The 16,382-nt window shown below is 50.7% G+C and overlaps 1 protein-coding gene across 1 annotated transcript in view; it reads left to right on the forward strand.

Moving 5' to 3' along the window:
• Positions 1-16,382, forward strand: part of PREX1 (phosphatidylinositol-3,4,5-trisphosphate dependent Rac exchange factor 1) — a 266,015-nt gene that overhangs the window by 89,406 nt on the left and 160,227 nt on the right. Inside the window, exons 4-5 of the mRNA XM_024128382.3 lie at positions 7,735-7,839; positions 14,521-14,622. Coding sequence (XP_023984150.1) covers positions 7,735-7,839; positions 14,521-14,622 — 207 coding nt within the window. The remainder of the gene's footprint in view (positions 1-7,734; positions 7,840-14,520; positions 14,623-16,382) is intronic.

Below are 16,382 nucleotides of genomic sequence, written 5' to 3' on the forward strand. Positions count from 1 at the left end.
CGGTGCTTACTTTCGTTGTCATTGTCATCATTACTAACTCCCTTCTCCAGGGAATCACATCTGTATGGTCCGAGATTAGCATGGCAGAGCCAGGCTGCTCATGGTCTGTGTCACCCTTGGCAAGTTGTTTTAACTTGTCTGTGCCTCAGTGTCCTCACCTGTAAAATGGGTAAAAAACTAGACCTGCCCCTTGATGTCCTTGAGGATCGAGTGAGCTAATACAAGGAAGGCGAGGGCTCTGAACAGCTCCTGGCCCACAGTAAGTGCTCACTAAATGTTGGCTATTAGCTCTTCACGTGGCCACCATTCCTCAGCGTATGAAATAGGATGAATGTGAGAGCAGACGGGTGACATGGGCACTAATGGAGCGCGTGGTGTAGGGCAGGGAGGTGATCTGCTTTGCGTTTAAAGGGCTGCTGCTGGGGAAGTGGGGAGACCAGGAAGAGGTCACTGCGCATCTGAGATGATGGTGCCCATCGGGCAGGGTGGTAGCCGTGCATGTGGTGAGAGGGGCTAGTGGCAGTACTGGTTAAGGACACATCTTTTTTTTTTTTTATTTTCTCTTGCCAAGCCGCGAGGCCGGCAGGATCTTAGTTCCCCAACCGGGGATTGAACCCAGGCCCCAGCAGTGAAAGCACCGAGTCCTAACCACTGGACCGCCAGGGAATTCCCCAGGATGGCAGTACTGGTTAAGGACACATCTTTTTTTTTTTTTTAATTTTCTCTTGCCAAGCCGCGAGGCCGGCAGGATCTTAGTTCCCCAACCGGGGATTGAACCCAGGCCCCAGCAGTGAAAGCACCGAGTCCTAACCACTGGACCGCCAGGGAATTCCCCAGGATAAGTATCTTGAATAGGAAAATAGAAAGGATGGGAGGGACAGTCTTCCCTTTGGGTTCAGAGGAAGGAGTGAGCCCCCATTTCTCTGGAGCCAGGCTGCTTAGGTTCCATTCCCTGTTCCATAACGGAAAAGCTGAGTGACGTTGGGCAAGTCACTTCACCTCTCCAGGCCTCAGTCTCCCAACTCTGTAAAATGGGAGTAATGATAGTACCTGCTGTTTGGTACTGTCTTGAGGATGAAATGAGTTAATTCGAGTAAAGCAGTGAGGTCTGGCCTGGCTCCAAGCTGGTGCTGCATGAGTGTCAGCAATGGGTGTTATTCCAGCTGGGGCACCAAGGAAGGCTTTTGGGCGGTGGTGGCATATTTGGGGATGCCCGTGAAGTGATGACATCTGAGCTGAAAGTGGAATAGTCCATACTTTAGACGAAGCGGGGAAGGGGTCCTCGGGGTGCATTTTCCAGCTTGCCAATAACACCAGGCCCCATGTGTCCCCCAACTTCTCTGCCTGAGCTGCAGAGGTGCGGTAAGCAGGTTTAGCGCACTGGCCAGTGAGGGTCTCCGGATCCTGAGTCCCCACTTGGGCTAATTTGCTCAGAGATGCAGGGGACAGCTGGAGGAAGGAAGGTGGGGATTTTAGAGCCCAGGAGGCAGCCTCTTTTCCATACCCTCTCCTGCGCTGCCCGGAACCCTCCTCATGTAGCCTCATCAAACTGGACATCCGTGAGGGCAGTGCCTACGCTCAGAATCCTGATGTGCCGACGGTGGATGTTCAGGCCTTTGTGGAGAGTCAAAAAAACTTATTTAAAAAGGAAATTTGCATCATTATTGGACGTGGAAAATGAGTGTCTCTTGCTATTAAAAATAAATGCAATAGAAACCAAGCTGTGTTACAGCATTCCGTCTAGAAACTCTTGCCCACCTGAGTCTCTGAGCCTGAGACCTGCGCTGGGTTTGATCAAAAGGAAGATGAACAGTGTCAGACTGGCTTTGGTGTCACAGCACACCTTGCTGAGACCCTTCCTTGAGGTAATTGGAACAGCTGAAAAAGGAGTCAGCTTTCTCCACGTATGATTCAGCGTTTTACATTTAAAGTCATCTTTTTCATTTAACATTTGCAGTCATCACCCCGCTCCCCCCAGGCTCATGGAAGGCGGTGCTGAGTTCTTTTTAAAAGCAGCCGCTGCTGTAGGTTGGGTTCCAGGAGCTGGAGGCCTGCGTACAGGTGGCCTGTTGGAAGCAGCTGAAGAAGGTTGCACAGTCTCCACCTGGCCTGACCCCACCTGGGGTTGGGGGAACTCTGGAGCTGGCGTGCCTCTTCCTTCAGGTCACCCTGAATTGCCATGAGGTGGCGGGGCCTTTGCACCCCCATTGGACATGGGCTGTCCCGGGGAGTGGATGGACAGCCTCGGGCCGGCCAGGCAGCTGTCTCAGGCTGAGGACGGTCCCTGGGGAGGGACTCACGGATAGGACACACTCACCACAGCATCCCCTGACAGGCCCAAAGGGAGGGGGCACCAGGGCCAGCCAGACAGCATCGGGGTTGTAAGGTGGTGACTGGGAACAGAGCTCTGTGGACAGTCTCTCCAGGAGAGGAAGGGGCACATCAGACCCTGTGAGGGGCCCTGGCTTACAGACCAGCTCACCGCTGCTGCCCAGCCAGTGGACAGTGGGGGACTCCCTCACACCCTCACCCCCAAACCTAACCACTGACTACTGAGGTGATTGCAAACTAGCACTCAGTGAACCTTCTCTTTGTGCCGGGTGCTGGTCTGAGTGCTTTACGTATATTAATTCATTACAATGTCACAACAACCTTTAACGGTGGGTGCTGTTATTATACCCACTCTACACATGAGGAAATTGAGGCCCAGAGAGGGTAAGTCAGTGCGCAAGCTTACCCAGGCAGTGAGTGTTGGAGGCGGGATTTGAGCCAATGTTGTCTGACTCCTGGACTTGTGTTTTTCACCGTCTTACATGATAAAGTCTCTTTATATCATTATTAAGCACCTACTGTGCACAAGGCACTGTACTTGGCGCTGAGGATGGTGCCCTAAATAAGACAGACTTGCTTTTTGCTGCCATGAGGCTCCATGAGGAGGGTTAGTCAGTTGACAGAGGAGGTCGTTTCAGATGTGGACATGGGTTTGTGAAGAATATAAAATGCAGATGTGAGGAGTGACTCTCCTTGAGGTTGTCTGAAGTTGGGAAGTCAGGGACAGGGTTTCTAGATTGAGCAAATAACAACACCCAGAACGGTGGGTGTTTGGATGAATTTGGATTTCAGGTAAGCGACAAATAATATTTTAGCATAAGTATGTCTCATACAATGTTTGGGACATACTTCTACTGAAACACGATTTGTTGTTTATCTGACATGAGCACTCGGCTGAGTGTCTTGTGTTTTATCTGGCGATCCTGGTCAGGGAAGGCCTCTGTGAGGTGATGACGTAGGGGATCTTGGAGAAGGGTATTCCACATGGAGAGGAAGCCAGGGCAGGGGCCCTGGATGGAGCAGGCTTGGTCCACTGGAGGAAGGCAGGGAGGCCAGAGTGGTTGGAGCAGAGTCAGTGATGGAGGGAATCCAGGGATGTCATGGGGGGCCCTGTCCTGCAGGGACTGCATTATGAGAGTTGGAGGGTTTAGCAGGAAGTGGTGTGGTCTGTGTTAGGTTTTAGCCTCTTCTCCCCACAGCTGTGTGGACAGGCGGAAGATAGCTTGCGGAAAGTGACCTGAATCTCATACTCCCCTCCCCACCAGAGAGGTCTACATAGCCAGCTCCTTCCCTTCTCCAAGTCTCAGTCTTTGTGGGTGTGAAATGAGAGGTAGGGAGCAGATGGTCTCCGTGGAGCTAGTGTCACCCCCTGGGTCCTGTGGACGGCAGCCACCACTTCTGACAATCCTCGAGCTCTCTCTGGGGGCTAGAGCCTCTCCCCCAGCTGTCCCCAGCTGGCAGCTGTCCCCTTCTCCTCCTTCACAGGCCAAATCCACGGCCACACACCCCCCACCCCCACGTCTGTGTGTGCACAACGGTTTGTCCACTTCCTCCAAGCCAAACAAGCAAAGCCCCACGGGGCGCCCCTAAGGAGGAAATTGAACACTTGGCCTCTTAGCTGTCAAGGGTAGCATTTCCACATTTGCTGCATCTTCGGTCTACGATGCAGCTGGAGTTGAGCTCAATGAAAGGAGATGGGAGTGATGAAACTCGGCATGGTTTTGAAGAGGGGTGTTGTCATTTGCTAAATTTAACTTCTCCAAGTCTCAAGCCTTCTCCCCTGCCCTTTTCACAGGCCGAAGGAGAGAATGACATTGCACCGTGTGTCAGAGAAGGGGCTCAGGGAATGAGGAGTGACAAACCTGTGGTGATCTTATGACTTGTTCCCCTCTCCTGCATCCATGGCAGACATTGCTAGTCAATCACAGCATTCTCCATGGGGTTCCAGAATTCTTCTCTCTAGTGTTCCAGACAGCAGGACTTATTGATTGGGGTTGGCACGTGAGAATGAACAGATTTGGCTTTGCTTTTTGGTCCAACCCCTTCATGGTACAGATGGAGATGAATAGGGAGACTGTCATCACACCAGACTTGGGTCCATTTTTTTCATTTTCTTCCCCTTTAGAGTGTGCATATATTAGTACTGTCTTCACTGCGAGTGACAAAAACAACTCAAATAGGCTTAAACAAAAAAAGGACTTTATTGGCTCCTACAAATGAAATATTCAGGGTGTGTTGGCATCAGGTATAGCTGGATCCAGGACCCCATATGATGTTTTCAGAACTTGGTTTTTCTTTATCTCTAGGCTCTGCTTTCCTCTGTTTTGTCATTCTTAGCGTGGTGGCAGAGGTGGCCCTCAGCAGTTTCAGGGTGACAGTCTGCTAACTTAGTAACAAAAGTTCAAAAAGAGCTTCTCTTCACAGCAGTTCCAACCTGAGTCCTTAAGGGCTCTCACTGGCCCAGTTTGGGTCGCATGGCCATTGCTGCCAGGACCGGGAGCTCTTTGATTGGTTTGGCCTGGGTCACACGCTCACCCATGGTGCCTGGGATGGAGTGGAGTCAGTGGGGTTCAGAGTGTAGGAGGCAGATTCCCCAGGGGGGAAACTGGGGACTGGGACCAGAACAAGGGGGAGTGGATGCTGGGTGGGTGAAACAACACACGGGCCAGCGAAGAGCCGAGGCTGCATTGCGGTGCACCGGGGTCATCCGGAAGAAGCGTGGGGCTGGTGTGAGGGTCTCGGGCACCACTCGATTCCTCCCTCTGCTCTCTTGCTTCATTCATCAAATAGTCACAAGGCCTGCGCTCTGTCTGGCACTTCAGTCCCCACTGGCCATAGCCATGACCTCATGAGTTTGCAAAGCCTGCCTCCATGGAGCTCATGGTCCAGGGGGTGGTTGTGGGGAGGTGGACAGAGCAAGAATGAGAAATCAAATATACCAGGAGGCGAGAGCCACCACAGTCCTCAAAATCTGCCTGGTGCCTTCCCTGGTGGCCTTCCCCAGACCTGTGAGTCCATTCAGTTCCCTTCCTCCCAGCTCTGCCTGTCTCTTTGTTGCCATCAAAACCTACCCATCCGCTGTCCCACCTGTCATAGATGGATTCACCAATGGGATGAGGAATTTACTGAAATAGTAACCATGGTAATAATAGCAACATCAACAGCAGCAATAACAATAACGGCTAATAGTTAAGAAGCCCTTACTATGCACTGTTTTACGCATTTACCATGAATTCACCTGATAACCCTCACAGCGACCTTATGACGGGGAGGTCATTACTGTCTATAATTTATAGGCACGAATGCAGAGGCTCTGAAACATTGCATGCTTTGCCCAAGGTCACAGAGCTGGTGAGCTGGGGCTGTGAACCTGGGTGGTCTGGCTGTAGAGCCCGGACTTGCACTTACGAGGCTGATGCTGATCATAGCCACGGGGGCTTTGGTGTCTTATGTTGGAGCTGTGCTAATAGCAGGGCCTCTAGGCTCTTGGCTGCAGAGCCGGACGTCAGCGTGGGGGTTAAGAGAGGTCGGATCCTCCTTCTGCCACTTCGCTAGGTGTGAGACCCTGGGCTCGTGACCTTTCAGTGGTTTCCCATGTGTGAAGGGGTTGAATACAGAGATTACCGTGTCAGGTTACTGTGAGGTGTGAGTGAGTCTACCCGCATTCCAGGAGAGCAGAGGGTGGCGTGTCCTAACTGCTCAGTACATAGTACGTGTTGGCCGCCGGCTCTGGCTGTGGGCACTTCGCTGCTCAGGGCGTCTGCTCAGATGGTGTACACGGAGCCCCAGGGGGAGCTGGGCCGGGTTGGGGTGGCTTACTGATTCTGAAACCCATTCTCTCTCCTCGCTGGTTTCCTCTTTCCTGCAGCCACCCACCGGCAGGATGACTGGGGGCTTGTGCAGAAGCAAGACGAGCTGCTTACTTTGCAGACCCACCTTTTCCTTCCTTAGCTTCTTGGGGTCTCCTGGCCACCCCCCAGCCCAAGGTCAAGGCCCTTCAGCCACCTTCAGCCCTTCCTGTCCTGCAGCCTTCCCCAGGACATCCTTGTTTGGGGTTTGGTGGGTTGGGAGGAGGTGTTCTGTGAGCCTTTGGGAACTGAGTATGCTCAGTGGAGAGCTTCCTGCTAACGAAGTCGGCTCCTGTCCCTTTCAGTCCCGGAAACCCTGACTGATGGTTACAGACCTGGTGACTCACAGGTGACCTCTAGGCTGGAAAGAGTCCAGCTTTGGGCTCAGGGGTATCTGGAGGTCAAGGGAGCTATCCCCCTGCCTCAGCAGTGCCTCTGCTGTGTGGCAGTGACCAGAGATCTACTTGTTCCCCCAAATTCCTGAGTCTTATTTAGACTCTTCTGGTTCATATATACAGGGCATTGCACCTAGTAGGTGTGTAGAGTTCATTTAGTAAGTATTTATTGAGGGCCTACTGTGTGCCAGGCATTGTGCTAGGACCTGAGGATACCTCAGTGAACAAGAGGATGTGGTCACTGCCTTCAGGGAGCCGACTGCCAAGTGGGAAAAGACAGATGATGAACAAATAATCTGGATAATTCCAGATTGTGAGAATGCTATAAAGAAAATGAAGACGGGGGTGGGGGGGGTGACAGAGTACACCTGAGTGGCCACTTTAGCTAGGGTAGTCCAGGGGTCATTTGAGGAGGTGGCATTTGAGTTGAGACCCGAATGCTGGGGAGTAGCCAGGCTTTGGGCAAAAGTGTTCCAGGTAGAAAGAACAGCAAGAGCAAAGGCCCTGAGGTAGGAACAGGCTTGGCAAATTCAAGGAGCAGATAGAAGCCCAGTGAGATGAGATCAGAGAAACTTAGGGTCACATTGTCTGGCCCTTGAAAGGTATAATAAAGTGTTGGATTTCATTCCTAGTGTAATAGAACACCATTGGAGGGTTTTAAGCAGTGGGGTGACACAATCTGACTTGTGTTTTGATTCTAAAGACATTTATTGAGCACTTCTTGTATGCTGAAACCTCACCTATTAAATCATTTAATTTCAGTAACAGTCCCATGAGTTAGGGACTATAATTAACTCCACCTTAACAGATGAGGAAACCAAGGCATAGAGAGGTCAGGTAACTTGCCCAAGTTCACAGCTGGAAATGCACAGCCAGGGTTCAAGCCCAGGCTGCCTGGCTTGAGTCTGTGTACTTGACCCTGGGCCCTGCTGCTTCCTGAGAGGTTACTGGGTGCAGAACTGGGGCAAGAGTGGAGGCTGAGAGGCCTGTAGCGAGTGGGAGCGACTTCATCTGAAATCCCGCCTGCTGGGTATGTCTCAGGGTCAGGGTGTGGGGTAGGCCTTTCCTCCTGGGCCTGCTGGCCCAGCCGTCCGTACATCTCAGAGCGTCTGCCTTCCTGCCCTGACCTGTCTCCCACAGGCTCTGTCCTTGTCTTGCAGAAGGACAAGTTCTGCGTATATGAAGAATATTGCAGCAACCACGAGAAGGCCCTGCGTCTGCTTGTGGAGCTGAACAAGATCCCCACCGTGCGGGCCTTCCTTTTGGTGAGTTAACCGTCACCCTGCTTCTTCCTTCCTCTCTGCCTCAGCCTTGCGAATCCACACAGACCCATGGTACCTGATCCCTTCCTCAGCTAGGGCAGTCTGTGTACAGCAGGTATCGCAAATGTTTTCTGTAAAGGGCTAGATAGTGAATAATTTTTGCCTTTTTGCGTCATACAGCCCTGTCATCACGACTCGACTCTGCTGCAGTAGCGTGAAAACAGCCGTAAGTAAAATGTAAGAAATGAGCATGGCTGTATTCCAATAAAACTTTATTTATAAAAATAGGCATAGAGGGCTGGATTGGCTCTAGGGCCAAATTTGCCAATTCCTGTTCTAAAGTAATGATCCTGATAAGACTGATAACAATAGTATTAATAATTGTATTCAATATTATTAGTATTATTTAATTATAAGTGAAAGAAAATCTGGTTAAAATTGGCTTAAGGAAAAAAAAAGATTTACTGGTTCACTTTCTTGGAAAGACCTGAGAGACCTTCAGGTACAGCAGAATCTGGTGTTCCAGTGACATCATCAGGAGCGTGTCTCTTGGTTCTGCTTTTCTCACCTTGGCTCCATTCCCAGGCAGGCTCTCCGCATGTGGTGGCAACGTAGCCTCCAGTGGCTCCACGCTTAATACCTCTCATAGCCGAGCAACTCCAGGATAAAGAGGGCTCCTCTTTTCTAATGGTAACAACAAAAATTCTGGGTCTGATGTTCATTGGCTCAGCTTGGCTCAAGACCATATCCGTGAACCAGTTGCTGTAGACAGAGGGATTGGCTGGTGCTCGGATTGGTCACTTCTGGAGCTGGAGGGCGGGGTCAACTCCATTCATACTACATGCCCTAAGGCTGTGGGTGGATCCCTAAAGGATGTTGGTTTGCACTTGTGGAAGTAAGTTGGGAATGGACGTTGGTCAGGCAAAACCACAGACACCCATGATGGTCTTTCCTACAATCGCACGATTCACTTGTATATAAAACAGGTTCTCATTTGTGATCTCCTTGGAGCTTTACCGGCCTCTGTCTGTTGTGTATGAGTTGACGTATACATTTGTCTGCCTTACAGACATCCCAAGTAACAGTGGTCTAAACAAGGTAGACATTTATTTCTCTCCCATGTTAAGAATGTGGAAGTAGGCAGTCTGGGGCTGGTATGGGGGTCCCAATGTCAGGGGCCAGTGCCCTAGTATGTGCCCTCATTGACATGGTCTAAGACGACTTCTCACCACTTCCACACTCCAGGTGGTGGGATGCAGGAAGGGTGGGAAGGAGGGCCTGCCCCTCCCCTTTTAAGGGCACAGTAGGAAGCTGCACACATCTGCTCACATCCCATTGGCCAGAACTTAGTCACGTGGCCACACCTAGCTGCAAGGGAGGCTGGGAAATATAGGCTTTATTCTGGGCAGCCCTGTGCCCAGCTGAAAATTCTGTTGCTTTGGAAGAAGAATACATTCAGGGACACCCACATAGCCTTTGCCACAGGTGGTTTTGACGACTCCAAAATATTAAGTGACTTCCTGAGAGTACATACTTGAAAAGTGATTGAGCTTCTCATGGGTTCCAGTCTTCCTCTTTTGCCTCTAAATTCCCTGTTCATTCAGTCACAGACCACCCACCCCCTGAGCCCCCATGCTGTTTTATTTCCCAGCGGCACACAGAATTCAGCACACAAAAGTAGAACAGTTAACTGCCATGGCATAAGGAGTCTTAACCGTGTGCCCAGAGAGCTAAACTATATAGTACAATTCTTTTTTTTTTTTTTTTTTTGCGGTACGTGGGCCTCTCACTGACGTGGCCTCTCCCGTTGCGGAGCACAGGCTCCGGACGTGCAGGCTCAGTGGCCACGGCTCACGGGCCCAGCCGCTCCGCGCGCGGCAGGTGGGATCTTCCCGGACCGGGGCACGAACCCGTGTCCCCTGCATCGGCAGGCGGACTCTCAACCACTGTGCCACCAGGGAAGCCCTATAGAACAATTCTTAATTGCACTTCTCCCTAATGCACAGTCTCCAAGAAAATACTTCCAGGATTTTGATTCAAAATGTGTGTTTCTTTCACCCGTGAGTTCGTGTTGCTTGGCCCACTTCCAGTAAGCATCTGAGGCAGGGGAGCTTGGCCAGCTGATTGCCACTTTTGTCTCAAGCGTCTTAGGTGTTCAGGACTGGTGCATTTTATTGGTGGTATCTGCATCTTTACATTTCTGGTTTTTCACTTATATTTGTAAGAGTCTGGGCACAAAGCAAAGATAAGTCAGGTAGTGTAAGGTCACACACGCGGCCACGGTTCTGTGGTTGGCCCAGGACCTTGAGGCAGCACCGCTCTGCAGTGGTCCTGCTGCCCAGGCTTGGGCTCCCTGAGTCCCACCGTCTGGACTCAGCTGTGTCTTGGGAGGCAGGAAGATGTCCAGAAGGTGTTTGCAGGGGTGCGGGAAGGAAGCACTTCACTTCTTCCTTTTTCCTTCCTCTCTCTCCTGCAGTCTTCCTGGTAGGCCAGGCTGCCCTTTTCCTGGCAGCAGCTGGGCTGGGCCGGATTGGGCAGGGGAAGGAGGTGTGGGGCGCCAGCACACACGCCATCTGTCTCCCTCCTTGCTGGCATCTCCCAGCTTCTGGCCACCTGCAGAAGAGCCGTCTCGAGTCTATTATGGGATGTTAAGGCATTGGGAACAGACACAATCTGGCTTTCCATTCATGATGTACTGTACACTAGCAGAGAGATGGGGCGGGGACTTCATCTTTCTGTGCCTCAGTTTCTTGTCTATAAAATGGGGATAATTGATTCATTTATTCATTCAACAGCTTTGTTCTGAGCACCTACCAAGTGGTAGGGATCATTCTCAGTACTGGCGATATAACAGTGACCAAGGCAAGAAAAGTCCCTGCTCTCATGGAGTGGCCATTCTCGTAGGGAGGACTTCCATGGTATATCACATGGCATTTAGTTCTCTGCAGGAAATAAAGTGAGTTAAGGATGGCAGGAGTTTTGAGCAAGTTTGGGTGGTGGCTGCTATTTTAGATGGCTCTTTGGGAACACAGTGTCTTAGGTGACATTCAAGCAGAGACCTGGATAAAGTTAAGTGAGAGAGGCAAGGAGTATCTGGAGGGAAAGCATTCTAGGTAGAGGACCTGCAAGTGCAAAGGTCCTGAGGTCCTAGTGTGTTTGAGGAATAGCAAGAAGGCCAGGGTGGCTGGATTGGAGACTCTGAGAGGAAAAGTAGAAGGGCGGGCATGGGGTCAGAAAGATTGAAAGAGGCCAGATAATGAAGGAGCATTTAGACAATGGGACGAATCTGAGAGTTTTCGAAAGTTTTGTTATTGCCGCGTAGCATACGTGTGGTGAGTGTACTCACAGCATAATGAATATTCACATATGTGTGCACCCGTGGAAACACCCACTGCGATCAACACACTCCACCCCAGAAGGTTCACTCCAGAAGGTTCCCTGTGCTCTTTCCCAGGCATGCCCCTCTGTGCGGCCAGAGGTGTAACCTCTGTGCCGATTTCTCTCACTAAAGGTTAGGTTTGCCTGTTCTAGAATGTTTCACGAATGGAATCACACTGGAGGCTTTTGTGTCTGCCTTCTTTCGCTCAACATAATGTCTGTGAGGTTCGTCCAGGTTGGAGCACGTGGCAGGACTTTCAATAGAATATTCAATTTTAGTCTGAGTGGGATGGCAAACTGTGGGATGGTTTCAAGCAGAGGAATGACGTGAAGTAATTTGCATTCTGAGCGGCTCCCCTTGGCCGTGTGAGGGTAGGAGCAAGGAGACCAGGGTGGAGGCTTGTATGAGTTTCCCAGGGCTGCTGTGACAATGACCGCAAACTGGGTGGCTTAAAACAAAATTTATTCTCTCACAGTTCTGAGGCCCGAAGTCTGAGATCAAGGTGTCAGCAGGGCTCTGCTTCCTCCGAAGGCTCCGGGGAAAGGTCCTGCCTTTCCTCTTCCAGCTTCGGGTGGCCTCACGTGTTTCTTGCCTTGTGGAACCAGAACTCCAGTCTCCGCCTCCCTCTTCACACAGCTGCCTTCTCTGTGTCCTGTCCTCTTCTTATAAGGACACGGAGCCTGTTGATTTCAGGCCCACCCTAATCCAGAATGAGAGTGACCTCATCTTAATTGGACTAATTATATCTGTAAAGAACTTATTTCCAAATAAGGTTACATTCTGAGTTTCCGGGTGGACATGGCATTTGCGGGGACACCATTCAACCCAACCTGGGGCTGCTGCTATGGTCCAGGCAGGGGATGACGGTGGTGAGGGTGGGGCGGTAGCACTTGGAGAGGTGGTTGGATTTACACAGAGTCTGATTGTCCAGCTGACACAATGTGCCATGTGGTTGGCTTTGGGGTATTAACGAATGAGAAGAATCAAAGATGTCTCCAGGGCTTAGGGCCCAAACAACTGGAAGAATGGAGGTACAATTTCCTGAAATGGTGAAGGTTGGGTAGGAGCAGGTAGGAGACGTAAATTTAAAAGTTCCCTTTTGGGGAATTCCCTGGCGGTCCGGTGGTTAGGACTCAGCGCTTTCACTGCCGAGGCCGGGTTTGATCCCTGGTTGGGGAACTAAGATTTCGCAAGCTGCGGGGTGCGGCCCCCCCCAAAAAATTCCCTTTTGGATGTGTGAGGTTTAAGGATGCCTGTTAGATGTCCAGGTGGGGATTTGGGCCTAGAATCAGAGATGTGGGTCTCGGGTTTTGGGAAGGGAGAGGCCAGGCTGGAGATAGAAAGCTGAGTAGTTTCTGCATAAAGGATGGTTAAAGTGGTGGGTCTGGATGAGGTCAGCGGGGAATGAGTTTGGATGGAAAGGACGACCCAGGGGCATGGCTGCCGTTAGGAGGTTGGGAAGAGGATGATGATGACGCCTTACCTGAATCAATTCTGTGAAATTAGGATGGTTTAAAGAGAGGATTCACAAAAGTTCTTCCCATAGTGCCTGGGGCATAATCTTATTAGAATAGTGAATAGCTCTGTGTGTGCTTGCTTTTTTTTTTTTTCTTTTTAAATGAAAATCTAGGGTGTTTGGGATGAAGAGGAATTGGTGGCTGTGACAGTCCTGTGAAAACTTCTTGATCCTGGACAAAGAGACAGGCCTTTCTCCAGCCAAGCCCTGGGGGCGTCTGGAAAGCACACCCCACTCCCAGGCTCCCTCTCTCTGCCTGGAGCTGACATCATCAGGGCAGCTTGTGGGGAGCGCTGGCTTGGAGGACAAAGGCCTGAGTGTGAGCAGTGGGGGGCCTGGCACATCCCAGCTGCCGCAGCCCTGGCCCCCCATCTGTGCCAGGGCTGGATGTGGGGCTGGGAGCCAGGCAGCTCCTGCTAGTAGAGCAGGGACCCAGGGTCCCTGGGACTACTTCTCTAAGGAGAGGGTCCCCAAAGATCCCCGAGAGGCAGAGGACTTAGCTCTGAGGCTTGGGCCAGTGCTTTTGGCTCTGAGTGCCAGTTTGCCCATTTGGAACAGGGATCTTGCTTATTCTAGGGTTGTGAGGATGAACTTCACCTATGGGTGAAACACAAGGCACAGAGCCTTAGGCATGGTAAGCACCCGGTAAATGTTCTCTGGTCTTATTTACCTTGACTATAAGCAGGGAAATTGTCTGCTTCGTTGGGCAGTTCCCCAGTGCTTGGAACTGTGCCCGGCACATAGTAAGCATACAATGTGTATTTGGAGAATGAATGAATGAATAACTGATCGGATGGGAATCCCTTTTCCCAAGAGTCCCGTTCCATTTCCATTCTGCTCGCATGGTGTTGAGGCGGAAGGCTGAGACCCCTTCGTTGCTGGATGTGCTGGCAGTTTGTTCATTCATTCATTAGTCCGTTCATTCATTCATTAGTCTGTTCATTCATTCATTAGTACATTGGGCACACAGTGAGCCCTAGGGACCCAGGACTGTGAGGGGCGTGGTGGGAGACCACAGACATGTAACTTGGTACACTTCTTTCCCATGCATGACTTTCTACTTTACTACAGATAGGTTCTCCATAAATAATGCCTAGTTTTGTTTTGTGTGTCATTAAAAGCTTTATGTAAATGGGTTCACACCATACATATCCTTTTGTTTTCCTTTTTTGCTCAAGAGCATGTTTTCGAGGTTCACCCACATTGCTATACATAGCTTTAGTTCTCCCATTTTCACCACTGCGTAGTGTACCATTGTGGAAATCTGCTGCAAACATTTTTCATTCTCCAGTTGATGGATATTTAGGTTGCTTTCCACTTTTTGCTGTTTCAAACAAGGCAGTTTTGAGTGTCCGTGTTCCTGTGTCCTGTGCATGTGTGTGAGTTTCTGTAGAATGAGGGTTGGCAGACTTTTCTGTAAAAGGCCAGATAGTAAATATTTTAGGTTTTGCAACTATAAGGTCTTTGTTACAACTACTCAGCTCTCAGACGCAGCCATGGACGTTATGTAAACAAATGGGTATGGCTGTGTTCCAGTAAAAATTTAATTGCCAAAACAGGGAGTAGGCAGGATTTGGCCCACGGGCAATAGTTTGCCAGCCTCTGATCTAGGCTTTGTGCTGGGTTGTAGAATATACACGTTTCTTCCTCCCCTAGGTATTGTTAAGTTGCTTCAAAAGTGATTGTCTGTAGCTGCATTTTGAGAGTGCTTCCCATGATTATTTGAGGGTGGCCAAATTCCTTTGCTGTCCTTGGTGAGTTCTAACGAAGGTCTCCTGTCCCTTTTCAGAGCTGCATGCTCCTGGGAGGCCGGAAGACCACGGACATCCCTCTGGAGGGCTACCTGTTATCTCCTATTCAGAGGATCTGCAAGTACCCCCTCCTCCTCAAGGTGAGACGTTCCCCCTGTTCCTTTCCCCCATTTTGAAGCGACAGAAAATTCAGCTTTGCCTGGCTTAATCAAAAAAAAAAAACTTGTTAGTTCAGGTAGCTGAGAAGTTTAGGGGCAGCACCGGTTTGGGGCCAGGCCGCATCCAGGCCAGGACCCTGCCTCTTTCTCCCTGGTTCAATTCTGCTTCCCACCTTTCAGCTCTTATTTTCAGCATGGTAGCAGATGGCTGTAGTTACTGTGGCTTTGCTCCCTCTCAAGTTCAAAGACAATGGGAAAGAGTGAGCCTCTCTTCCAGTAGCTCTGACAAAAGTCCTGAGAGTCGCTCAGGCTTTGGTCATCTGTGGCCAGGAGAATGCAATACTAGGAATGCTTTGGGCCTGAGTCATGTGGTTTAATTTGAACCAATTACAGGAAGCCTTTGTTGTGCTTTTTGCCCTCCTCTCATATGCTTGGACTTGTGCTATGCCCCTGACCCAGTCACTGTGAGCTGGGTAGTGTTGTGCTTTGATTGGCTGAGATATGGTCCAGTGACAGTGAGCAGGGCAGTGTCGTGTTCTGATTGGCTGAGACCACAGTCAGGTGCTCCACCCCTGAACCAATCAACCCTGAGCAAGCCAGCTCTGATCAGCACAGACTTGTGTCATGTGCTCCCACCAGTCACGGGATCCCACAGGCCAAAAGTCCAGTGATGGAGAGAGAGGAACCCCTTCACCCAAATCTGGGCTCTTGGTGGAAGAGGGGTGCGGGTGCAGATGCTGCGGGGACAGACCAGAGCCATCGACACACCTGCTGTCTCCCTCCCCACCCAGCCACATTTGACTTAGTCTTGGTCTGGCAGACCAGGGGAAGGTGTGCTGCCGGTGGAAGGGCCCAAGAAGTCTCGATCCTCAACTTCCGAGTCAGCTTCCAAGCAGATCTCCAGCTGGGTGGATGGCTCTGCCGCCATCCACTGCTTTCAGCCCAGGCTTTTCCGCCCTTGGAGATGGTGGCCGTTGGCCTGAGCCTGCCCTGGCTCCATCCTGAAGGCCTTCTGTCTGACAGCTGTTTCCTGGGGTCCCCACTGGTGGATTAATTTGGCTGGTGGTGCCTCATTCATGCACCTGCGCACTGAGGCCACATGCATCTTTGCTCCGTGAGCTGAAAGGGAGAGGGAAGGGGAAAAGTACTAGGGATTCTTGAACTTGCCTTTCTGCTGGAGACAGTGTTTGACAAGACCCTCGTGGGGGCCATCAGCTCTGCCTGTGAACACAGGCCTTTGACATGCGTATCAGTGGGTGGTGGGACCCAGCTCTCCCCGCGCCTCCTCTGGCCTGCTGCTGTTTTTGCCTCCCAGGGAGCTGAAAGAACCATCTGCAGTTGTTCTTGCAGCTGCTTTGATCCCCAGACAGGTGTTGGAAATGCCATAAGTAGCTCAGCTCTTCATCTTGGCGCTGAAGAAGCTCCAGGTGGAACTTGTAAATTGGTAACCTGTGGACTGCAGTGGACCTGCGGATGTCCTTCACTTGATTTGTTTGGTGTGTTTTCCAAACTTGATTCAGTTGCCGGCATTTAAGAGGTAGTATTTTGCAGTGGTTTAGGGCAGGGGTTGGCAAAACTGTGGCCTGTGAGCCAAATCCAGCCCGTGGGCTGTTTTCGTACAATCCGTGAGCTAAGAATGGTGTTTACATTTTTTAATTTTTTTTTGATATTGGGGTAGGAGTTTATTAATTTATTTATTTTTGCTGTGTTGGGTCTTCGTTTCTGTGCGAGGGCTTTCTCTA

This window comes from Physeter macrocephalus, chromosome 14 (assembly GCF_002837175.3).
Source record: "Physeter macrocephalus isolate SW-GA chromosome 14, ASM283717v5, whole genome shotgun sequence".
NCBI classification, from domain to species: Eukaryota; Metazoa; Chordata; class Mammalia; order Artiodactyla; family Physeteridae; genus Physeter; species Physeter macrocephalus.